Source organism: Bos grunniens, chromosome 10 (genome assembly GCF_055505025.1).
Source record: "Bos grunniens cultivar Pamir isolate PY7600 chromosome 10, Bosgru_T2T1.0, whole genome shotgun sequence".
Lineage (NCBI taxonomy): Eukaryota > Metazoa > Chordata > Mammalia > Artiodactyla > Bovidae > Bos > Bos grunniens.
Window position 1 is genome coordinate 48,756,658 of NC_141174.1, and position 12,247 is coordinate 48,768,904.

The window sequence follows — 12,247 nt, forward strand, 5'->3', positions numbered from 1 at the left end:
TTCTCCTTCAATGATTACAACCATATCTTCTTCCTCTCTTATGTACTAAGATATATAGGAAATGATGAGTTTTTAAAATGTTTTAATAAAGAGTCTGAACACCATAAACTGTCAGAAGTACTAAGATAGCCCTGATTGACAGGAAAAAGCTTATATTTGTGGTATAATTTTTAGAATTTTTCTTAAAACATCAATAATCAGATGATTGTAAAATGCAAGTATAATCCTCAGCAAAATGCTTGACTTAACATTATTGATTATTTTCACATTAATAGTAATTGCCAGTTTAAAAGCTGAAAGTAAATAACCTTAATTGAGCACCTCTGCCAATGAGAGAGAAAAAATCATGTCTCAAAATTGTAGTCAAGAATATAAAAGTTTTCAAAAAAAGTAACCTCAAATACATTCATTTATTAATTGAAATACTCATTCAACCTAACACGGCTGCTTAAGAGATTTGTTTTCTGCTATTCTTTTAAACTGCTCTGGACTTCATCAATAAGCCCAGCTGTTAAATTCAGGGGAAATGACAACAAATGCTCAAACAAGTGCTGAGAGTGAGGGCCTTTCTTTAGAATAATCAGAGCTAGTTGACACAGCAGGGCCATACCAAATGCCCGTCAAAATTCCATTAAGAAGCTTGACAGAAATAAACAAACACATTTATACATCTTAAACCAAATTATATTTCTATCCCTCAGTGAACTCTGCTTCACTGAAAAATAAAAACTCCGACAACTTTGAAAAATAGTGAGATAGTATTACAGGTTTCTGAAAATGAGAAATGATCCTCAATAATCAAGTGCAAAGTGGTAAAAACTGGTTTCATCACCCAGAGATTACAGGTACCTGATAAACCTTTTAGGCAGACAGACTTTAAGAACCAAGTGTTATTGTAAATAAGCCTGTAGAACTACACGTGCTTTTACTTCCCTGCCTTAACTTAGACAATTTTAGGATGGTCAGTTTTTAATTTAAACATGTACTTTTCAACCATACCATCCTCTCTTCTATTTAAAGATGATTTTTCTGGGATCCCAGAAAGCACCATCTGAACCTTATCTACAATGCTGGCAGATTAGGCTCTCTAAATATCTCAGTTTGTCTTATTTTTCCAAAATCAAACAACTTTTGCTTTTGTGCTAGCACTCTAGAGTTAGGACAAGTAACTGTTAACAGCTTGATTTGAAGTGAACATGCACACAGGTAAGAGATGTTATCCTTTTTACAGCATCTACAAATCTCACTAAGTGTCAATGAAGCAAATTCTTGCCCATCTGGGGTCGAGGATGATGAATAAAATTCAAAATTTAGGCTAACAGGTTCATAGTTCTTATCTTTCTCTTTTCAATATACCACCCACCTTCTTTTCTTTCTAACAAGACTTCCAATGTTTTGAATATATTTTACCTTCACATTTCAAAGATCAGCTTTGAGTGATAATTTATGTATTACTCTTTAAAATAGAAACCACACTCATAGAACAGTTTTTCATTAATCTCACCAAAAAAATGTCGTTTCATCTGAACTTAAACTGAAATGATAAACATGTTATTCATTGAAAACAACCTACAGTCTTTAAAGAAAAACAACTACTGCTATTAGTTTTATGGATGCTAAAACTAATCTCAAAATTTGGGGTGGGGGGTGAAATCCATCATAAAGTTGTAATAATTCCTATGGTCTTCCAGCTACAAATGCTCACTTAAAATTTATTTCACACCCAAGTGAACAGTCATGAAAAACCCAGCAAATATAAGTCAGCTTTATGTCAGCTCTTTCCCTCCATCCTAAGACTCAATTTCCACCTTTTATGGAAAGGAAATAAACAACCAGCTTCCTGTTCAATCACTAGCTTACCGCCAGTCTCTTACACATCACAGAACACAACCCGCCTCCTCCTTTACTTCTCTCAAATGTCTCTTATCTTAATTTAAACTTGTTGAAATATGAGACCGTTTTACCACACTAATGCTTTTCTATGAAATTTATCTTACTTACTTCAACATTTAGAATGTAAGAAATGTCAAGATGTCATAGATTATTTCTTACTCCTAAAATATTTAAATTAAATTATTTATATAGTGAAGACTTAGCACCTATGAAAGTGAAAATTTGATCTGCCAAAAGTTAAAAATACTGAAATTTATAGGTAAAGGTTGAATCTCCTGTTCCTACTATTGTATACAACTGGAAAAAGAGCCCTCCACATCACTCCCTTTTCTATTCTAATTACATGAAAATGTAAAATGGCTAAAATAGCTATCAATAAAAAGGATTAACTTAAAAAAAAAAAACTAAATATTACTTTAACCCTATACTTTCCTTTAAAAATGGGATGCTTTAGAAAAGCTAAGTTAGACAAATTCTTTTGTGCTTGGATGAACAGGAAAGCAAAGCCTCCAGGCCTTAGGGGAGGAACCTTGTCCCCACAGCAGGCTCTGATGTGCCTGGGAGATAAGGCTCCACAGTGACACTTAAGGAAAGGCCTGCTCACATTTGAATTTCTGCATTCCTCAAGAACAATTCATGGCAATAACTAACTTTGCAGAAGAGCTACATGAAAGCTTCGGCCAATGAATGAGGGTCATCTGCTCTTTATCACAAGGGTAAACCTCATCCTGGCCAGTTTCTAACCTTTTAACCCTGTGAATTCCTAATTTACACATGAATAATGGAATTCTTGCCTAGAGTGCAACTTTCAGCCCCTAGTTCCTAAGTTTAGAAACCAAGACTTTATTGCCTGTGTTAAAAATCTAAAACTTGTACCGATTAAAGTTTTAGATTTCCAGGTGCTATATTTATTACACTTCAGAACTAAATGATATGCTTGGCAACAAAACCCTTGACCAGAAAATAAAAAGAACATACTTGCACCCCGCTGCTATCAATAGCTAGGAGAGAGCCAGCCTTAAAAAAAAAAAACAAAACAGAATGTCCACTTAATGCCTATTCTCTTCTTGTTTAATATGTATTACATCTTCACCCTAAACACAGGATAAAGTCATCCAAGCCTACAATGTCATTGGACACTGCTTCTCAGATATCAGAACTGACTTAGTAAATTTTAAATCTCTAAGAAATTTCATATTTTAAGGAAAAATCTAAACTCACTAGGCATATCTTACTTTAAATCTATAATAACTTAATGCACTTTCTGAGCAGAGTACCTCCTCCAAGTTAATAAGATGTGTACATATGAAAAGTGTGGTTCCTATAACTAACATATTATAGTTGATATTTAATAGCAAAGCAATGTTCTACATAGTTTAACTAGAAAGGTTTTTTTGATACTTAAAATATCAAAACTACTTCACCACCAAATCCTTCAAAATATTTACAAAATATTTGTCATTAATAATTTTTATAAAGATAAAAACCTAAGGCTACTCAAAAGCCAATACAAACCTTCGTTTCACTGTTACTAACACTGTTAGTTACTATTGTTAATACTATTGAGACTATTTATGAAACCTGAAAGCTCTGCATGTTTTCAAAGCATTTCTAAGTGTCCTAGAATTGGCAGGCTGCTAAGGAGGTCCTGATACAGAGTGGTCATGACAAATCTTTCAGAGCCATCAGTCCCCCTCCACCTTTCCACCCTGCCCCTTCTCCTTAGCAAAGTAATACAAGTTACAGTTTTTGGACATGAAAACACAAGATTCCACAAACCCAAAAAGGTGAAAAAAATTACAACTTTATGGAACAATTAGACAAAATTTAAATGAATAAAACATAGGCATAAAAAGCACACTATCCTGAAAACAATATGGTAGTGAAAAACCATTACTCAACAACAGCAGCAGCAACAAATGATGATTGACCAATGATCACAGCAAAAAAAAAAAAAAAAAGGCAAGTTTATCAGACATTCTCTCAGGCTTATTAGAATTGGAAATGTCTCTACTTTCCTGACATATTTCAATACAAAAAGATCTTCGCTTACAATTTATTTTCTACTATTAATTATTATTGCACAAATAAGTTACTAAAATGAAGGTGGCATAAATACGGACTATTACAATAAAGTCACCTAGGAAACCCCCACCAATAGCTTCCTAAATTTCAACTTGTGGAGACCTTGAAGAAACTATTTCCTGAAGATTATGACTTTATCTCAAGAGCTCCCTCCTTCTAGTGTTCATCTTGTAAATGATCAATTTGTAGGTGCAGAGCAAAATCTATCTTTTGTGGATTAACAAAAACATGTGGATACTATGCCTGTAAAACTGTTTTTAAGATACAGTTGTGTTTTAAATTTTGTCTATTGTAATCTTGAGTACTGGGTGTGGGATCACCTGAAGAGATGGAAAGCTTCGGTGAAAACAAGGAGTTCTCCAACTATCGTAGGCCCACGTTTACACTCAACGGTTATCAGGGCAACCACCAAGCAGTGGGTCACTTGGACAAATGGTTGATCTGATGGGGTTGTTAATACAAAGGAAATCATTAGACAGCAAACTTTATGACAACTGAGAAAAAGTGGGCAGATCTGGTTTAAGTCCATTAGGCATAATATGGAAATGGCCTTAATCTCTTTCTCTCCCAGCAGGAAAAGCCTACGAATACTTCAAAGGCTTGAGAGTTACTGACCAGTGCCCTCTCTTTCAATTAAAAAGCAACATGGGTGATCTTAAAGCAGTAAGAGAACTGAAAGGTTGGGTTATATGGAAGATTTAGGGTTTAAGGACCATTTACAAAGCAGAAAACACTGTTTATGATTTTCAAAATTTAATTATTAATTTTAAAAATGAGATTTTAGACAACCTTTGTTGTGTTGACCAAATTTTCACCAACTCTTTTCAGAGTTTGAAGTGTTTATTCATATAAAGTCACCTCTACAAGTTCTGGTGTTCTAAACGTAAATGTGACTTTTGTTCTCACTCATTCAAATTTATACATGCATATATATTTTCCCCTCAGATTTTTTTGCAGGCCTTAGCATCAACTATCTCCAGGAAAATTCCTAATGTATGATTTTTCAGGTTAGCATATTAATGAAAATCAAAAAAACATCAAAATGTAGCAGTGAAAAACATCACAACAATCAAGAACTTAAGCACTTACTTGATAAAGTAAGATGAGCTTTTTGACTAAGAATGGCTCCATGTCTGTTCATGGCCAAGCACTGATAAAATCCTTCATCATACTGCTCTCCTCGCTTGCCTTCCACCTCACTGATGTATAAAGAGCCGTTGGACAGAACCTGGATCCGCTTATTTTCAGACACTTTGGCTCCATTTTTCAACCAAGTGACCTTAATAGGAACTTCTCCATGAGCCTGGCAATCTAAAACGACTGGATCCTTTCTTGTAACAGTTATATCCTGTGGTTCTTTTATAAAAACCAGTTCGCTAAAGCACCATACTCCTACGAAGAAAAGGGGGGAAAGTCATATCCAGAATTACAGGTGTAAAATCATTTCTTAACACAATTGTAAAACACATATTCAGAGTGTAATGGGTCACAGTTTAACAAACCAGATTAGTTAACTGACAAACACCTTAATAAACCAATCTAAGTTTCAGCAAACCTTTTCAACAAATCAGATAAATCTTTTTACAACATCTTACACTAAAAACCTCGGAAAATTTCAATAACTTTTCATCCCTTTTAAGAATTCTGTTCTCAAGTGCCCTGCTAGAGTTTCAAAATCATCAGGAAAGCTCTTGAGCAAAAGCTGTTTGCTACTTTTACAAGCTTGTCAAAAAGATCTTGAACAGAGTAAGTCGTAAAAGTCTAATTTTACAAGAAATCATTAGCAAAACTCCAACTCTGTGAACAAGCAAGTTTATTTCCTTGTCCCTTGAAGAGTTTTTGAAACCCTTGGCACCTAGTCCTTTGGGAAGTGCGTTTTATCTTTTGTGACAAATTACAAGTTTGCACTTTTATACCTGCCCTTTAACAGCAAAGATTCTGTCTCTTCTTGAAAGAGACCCATTTACTTAATTTCTGCAGAGTATGGTAAGGTATTTAAAGGACAAACAGTTGACTCTGAAATGCTGGTAACTCTTGCTGCTTGTACTCAGTGGGTGATCGGATTAGGAACCTTCTATTTTTTTTTTTTTTTTAGAACTACCAACTGTTTGGGGGGGGGAGGGGAAGTGTGACTAATTGGTCCTTACTGTCTAATAGAGAGAGGAGATTGCTTAATCAACCAATACACATTTTTATCAGAGCAGAGGAAAGGCTTTATTCTAAGTATACACATCGGCCCAGGTCCCCGCCAGAATAAAGCATCCGATGACCAACTAATACCCTGTCACCTCCTTCATTTAGCGCAAAGGTCAACTAAAGTCTTGCATACTGACTGGGGCCGAGTAGAGTATTAGCGCCCTAGAGCAGGGTCGGGCTGGGGAGGGGTGGGTGTGCATTTCATATTCCTTCTGATTGTCTTGATTTCACAGTACCAATCTACGGACTGATCTGTTTCTCATCAAGGCAGGTCCTCCAAACCTCACACACCAGTCACGCTCCCACGCCCGGGCTGCTGACTTCTAATGGATGCCCAGGGCGACAAGAGCGACCCTAACAGCCCCGCGCAGCGAGGACCACTCCGGAAGGCGCCCGTTGTGTTTCCGAGTCACATCTGACTTTGATCCTTTTCTCATGCTAAAAGAAAACTAACTCCTCCTGGAGAAGAGGGGTGTGGTTAGAACACCAAAGTCTGGGGTTTGTAACCTGTAAATAAATAAAAGAACCCATTCTTCTGAACACCTCTTCTCCCCGCCCACCCCCCTCCACTTTACACTTCTTAACCGTTTGGGGATAAAGCAACCCGGACACACACACACACACACACACACACACACACACACACAGCCAAAAATTAGTTCATTCAAGTTTGCGCAAGGCTAACCCGGAGTTTGGAGGGATCTTTACATTCGTGCACACCTCAGATCCTGCCCCCAAATACCTAGCTGTGAGAAGTAAATCCTACTTTGATACCTTCCTCCTCAGCTTCGGGACACTTCTTCCTCCCCTCCGGGGCACAAATGGGCCACAAAACTTCCACTCTTCTCTTTCCAATGCCACCCTTCCCGTCTCCTCCTCATTCGATCCGGTTCCGGGAAAGTGGGAGCACTTAGGGGTATGACCTGGGCGCTGAGTTCACCTAGTTTTTCCCCCGCCCTAAAATGTGAAGCAGCCCCCACTACAAACCCGGGAGCCGCGCGGAAAAGCGGCGCCCCCCTGCGCGGCGAGGCTGCCACTAAGGAAACAATATAAATAAAGCCACGTGCGGCTGCTGCGGCCCAGGCAGACAGGCAGGCGGGCGGGCGGGCGCGCGGTGCCCGGGCTGGGCGCGGAAGCGAGGACACGGCCGGAGCGCGGACAATGGCACGAAGAGACAGGGGCGACAGTGGACAGCGGGCGCCGGCCCCCAGCGCGCGGCCGGGGGAGCGCAGCGAGGAGGGGCGGGCGCTGCGAGAGGCGGCCACCGTCGCCCGCGCCCCAGCAGAACCCGCGCGCACCTCGCGTCCCAGGGGCTCCCGACTGGCTGCAGGGAGGGGGCAGAGGCCGGGGGTCAGCGCTCCCGCAGAGGACCCCGCCGCCTCCCAACGCACGCACCCCTTTGCCTCCTTCCCCAGCCCGCTCGCGCCCGCTCACTCCCCACCGCCGCAGAAGAAAGCGCGCCCACCTGGAACGCGGCCGAGGAGCGGCAGGAGCAGGAGCGCGCTGAGCAGCATCCCTGGCGGCCGCGGCCGGGCGAGGGGTCGCAGGGAAGGCGCCATTCAGCGGGGCTGCGCGGGCATGCTCCCCCGGCGTCCCTCAGCCGCTGTCCGCCTGCCAGCCCCCAACTCCGAGCCCTCTTGGCGCGGCTGCTGGACACACGCAGCGTGCGTTTCCCGCTCGGGTACCGGCGTGGCGTGGCGTGGCGTGGCGCGGCGTGGCGTGGCGCGGCGCGGCCGGTGTCTGCTCTCTGCGGGAGCGCGAGGCCGGCGCACGGACACCCGCTCGCAGGAGGCGGGGGGCCCGAGCGTCCGGCCCGGGGGCGGAGTGAGGCGACGGCTGGAGGGGGCGGGGGCGGTGGAGTGGACAGCGCCGCTGCTGCTGGCCTGGGGACTACTTTCTACATCTGGCCCCTGGTCTGAGGACCGCGAGGTCGGTGCGGCCGCGGAGGGAGACGCTCGCTAGGAGGGGGCCCCGTGGCCGCCGGGTCGTGGCCCCGGGGGGAGGGGACGGGCCCCGCCGGACAATGCAGCTGGGGGTCAAGCCCCGGCTGAGGGTCTCAGGCCCGCTTCCCCGCCCCCTCTGGCTTTCCCCACCACCGTCGAGGACAGAGCCATAAAGGCCAAGCCTCCCGGCCGGGGCCAGGCCCAACCCAGGGCCCCTCTTTCCTCCCCAGACCACCCCCCTTCACTCCTGGGCTTGTTTAGGATTCGGGGAAGGAGGAGGCGGGGTGGCGGAGGGATGGTGTTGAGAGACGTGGAAAGGCCGGAGACTTCTCCCCTGATGGCCCCTGCCCATCCCCCTCCATCCCTCACACGCCGAGGCCCTGCGGAGGGAAAACTATTTCCCACTTCAGAGATTTGTCAGCTCCACTGGAGGCATCTCCGGGAGATCAGCCCCCACATTTGGGGACGGTTCCTGTCCCCCCCGTCCCCATCAGAAGCAGCGCTGGCTTAAAAACATCTCTGAGAAGTGCCCTGAAATGAACAATTGCCGTTTGGGGAGATGTTTTATTATCTCTCAACTCAAGTTCTTTAATTCGTCAGAACTGTGCACACAAAAGGCCCTGTCCTGAGAGGTGAGGCCAGATGAGATTTCTAGATTCTCCGAGCTGGGTCTGTGGACTAGGCGTGGATAGACTACCTGGCTACAAGTTAAACTGACTTGGAAAGACACAAATGTTGTGAATTTGTTCACATCTCTTAAAAGTAATTAAGGATAACAACAGGCGTTAAAAGGTACATTAAAAATGTAATCAGATTGCTAACCATGTGTGGATCACGGAGAATATTTACATGTGGATTAGGGTTTCCTAATCCAAAACGAAATCCACGGCTATGATTAGGGCACAGGCTAAAAGCTAACCTTAATGAAAGCTGCTGACAGAAATCTAGCTTTTTTCAGTAGGACAGCAACACATTCACTGCTAAAGCATCTTCCAAAAGTCCTCCTTACAGGGGAAAAAGGCGGGGAGCGGATCAACAGTTTTAGAACATCTGCTGGGAGTAACCTTCCCCGGAAGCTTACTATATGATAGGGATCAGTCTACATAACAATTTCACCTTAACTTCATGTAAAACAGTAATACCCTGGGCTCTATTGCCTCCCAAAATTTACTTAAAATTTAGATGAATTTCAAGTATTTCTAAGCATCAGAATAAAGGTCTATGGAAAGGGAAAATGTTTAGAGGTGATGAAACATTTGCGAGGATGTTCTAAACATCTGATAAATAACACACAAAATGATACTCTTAACTGTGTGCCAACTAGATTTTTTTATTGTATGACATCCTTCTTCTTGACTCCCCTTTCTCCCAGTTCCCTTTCAGTAGATCCTAAGTGCTCATATTTCCTGGATAAGAATTGCTAACAAGATGCTTTTATGCTCTCCTTTTTGAATAAATTGGAAGAATAAAGATTGGGGGAGGGAAGAGATAAGCTAAAAAGCAAAGGAAGAACTTTTTTTTTTAAACTGCTACTTCGCCCTTTCGTTAACATTTCAATTAATCATAGGAGCCTTTGATCCTAAGATGACTTTGGACCTTGACTTGTTCTGGGGAGGATTACAGCACTGCATCTAATATGAAATAATATAAGTGATATGTATATAGATATATAATGTGATGAGATTAAATAACCCAAATTAAACTTTTCTGATATATTTATGGTCCCATGTTCGGCAGCAATAAACTTATCCTGATGATGTAATTATACAATATCATAAAATTTACAGTATACCCAAAGTCATTTATTAGTAAGTGATAACTGGAAACCAAAATCTATGCCTTCTGATTTGTTTGTTGCCCTTTCTACCATATAATCCTTTATGTCTTAAATTTAAACTTTTTTTCTTTCCCTCCTCCCTTCCTGCCATCTCTCCTCTCCCTCTTCCTCCCTTCCTCCCGTCCCTTCTATTCTTGTGGACTTCAGAATTTATAGCATGTGTCTTTAAATAACACAGTACATGTCTTCTTGGACAGTTACACTTTCTTTCCTGTAAAATATTTGCCTTATATCATGATGTAGTCTGCATAAGCTACCAAAGGACTTGCTACCCAGTTCTTGAATGCCCCCCAGATTCCACCACAGTGCCTTGCACATAGTAGGTAACAATGCAGTGGCTAAGGGTGTAGTTTTGAGTGTCTGACAGACTAGAGTTCAAATTTCAATTTAATGTAGACAAGTTATGCTCTCAAACTTCATCCATTTAATGGCAATATGTATATATAATACCAATGGAGTGCTGTGATAGAATGCATGGATAGTAGTGCACACCTCTATAAATAATCGCTATTATTATTTTGTGAGTCAATATTCCCAGTAGTGCCAAATCTGTGTCCTCTCTGAGTGGGCTTAATTTAGCAATACTCAGGTTTTTTAACAGTAAAATCTGATTCATTTGTTTGGTGATTACACTGCTGGTGACACTACTGACTTATTGGAAAGGTTCCTAAGCTGGTCCTGAGAAAGATAAGAAATGCCTAGGTGTTTAATGTCCCAAATACCCTTTTGAAGGAAAAATCTCAAACAAATACAATTACCTAAGCCCTATTCTGCTTTCATATTCTAAAACAAGGACAATTATTTTCAGGCCAAAGAGGGTAGAGTCTATATAGTTAAAAAAGAATTGAAATCTGATGATGGTAGGTTAAAAAAAAAAAATCAGATTTCTCTAAATAAAATCAAGACTCCTAGCCTTTCAGGGGGGAAAATGACATAACTTCTCCCAGCAAGTTATGGAGTTGTACAAAATGATCTTCTAGGCCTCTGACCTCTAAGTGTTATCTGTTTCTGTGGAATCATAGGCCCATTTGTATACGCTTATGAAGCACAGCAAATGAGAAAACACAGTGAAAGTCTGCAGTTGTTCACTTTTTTTCCCCCTGGAATTGAGCTCCTACTATGTTGGTTAGCTGGCCAGGGCCTGGATGAGTATCACATGCTATGATCTTCCTGTGATTTAAGAACTGACTCTCTGATAAGCTTAATAGTTTGCCATCAGAAACATTCTGAAATGATTATTTTAAAAGTGGTGATGACTCTTCATGGGATTGAAAAATGGTATGGCTGCTATGGAAAACAGTGTGGAGGTTCCTCAAAAAATTGAAATAGAACTATAATATGATCCAGCAATCCCACATCTGGGTATACATAACTGAAAATAGAATCCTGAAGAGATACTTGCACATCTATGTTCATTGTGACACTATTCATAATAGCCAAGATGTGGAAGCAACCTAAAAGTTAATCAACGGATGAATGGATAAAGAAAAAAATATATATATCACAACACATATTATGAAATATTATTCAGCCCTAAAAGAAGAATGAAGTCCTGTCATGTTCCAGAATATAGATAAACCTGGAGGGAGTTACACTAAGCAAAGTAAGTCAACTGCAAAAAGACAAGTAATGCATGATTCCACTAATATGAGGTATTTAAGGTAATCAGATTTATAGAAACAGAAAATAGAATGGTGGTTGCCAGGGCCTGCAGGGAGGAGAAAGTGGAGAGTTGAGGTTCCATGGTTATAGTGTTTGTTACGCAATGTGAGAAAGTTCTAGAAATCTGTTGTACAATGATGTGCATATAGTTGATACTATATTTCACACCTAAAATTGTCAAGAGTAAATTTACATTGTTTTTTCTAACCACAATTTTTAAAAAGCAGGTTGTAAATATACAGTAAAAGCAGTGATAATAACACAGCAGAAGGCCATGTTTGCTAAGAATATATCAGAGTAGGTCAAGGAAAATGGAAAAGCAAAACATCTTCATTTCAACAAGACATTTGACCACCCCCATCTCATGATATGAACAAAGTTGACTGGATGTTAAGGGGATTATACAAAATACCATTCAACTGAAGCATCTACTCCCACTCAAGAGCTCCACGTTGTCAAGTTTCTCTCTGAAGCCTTTTAAAATCTGTTCTACACTCAGTATCCTGCCCATGTTCCTGCTCTCAGTACCTCACTTCACATTAGAATGGGCTATCAGGAGACTTCCTCTCAAATATTCCAATCTTTCCGTACTCCAACCCATTTCTACAATGACTACTAGATTAATTTGTCT

General features: G+C 41.2%; 1 protein-coding gene across 6 annotated transcripts in view; it reads right to left on the reverse strand.

Moving 5' to 3' along the window:
• The window catches only part of PRTG (protogenin), a 203,402-nt gene that overhangs the window by 138,158 nt on the left and 52,997 nt on the right, over positions 1–12,247 (reverse strand). For 4 of the 6 annotated variants that reach the window (XM_086321099.1, XM_086321101.1, XM_086321097.1 and 1 more), the window contains one exon: positions 5,068–5,370. The exons of 1 other annotated variant lie outside the window; for it this stretch is intronic. In XM_086321099.1, coding sequence (XP_086177225.1) covers positions 5,068–5,119 — 52 coding nt within the window. In that variant the 5' untranslated portion in view covers positions 5,120–5,370. Of the gene's footprint in view, positions 1–5,067; positions 5,371–7,639; positions 8,034–12,247 lie in introns of those variants that run through there. One more of the 6 variants, XM_086321098.1, reaches the window with a different exon arrangement.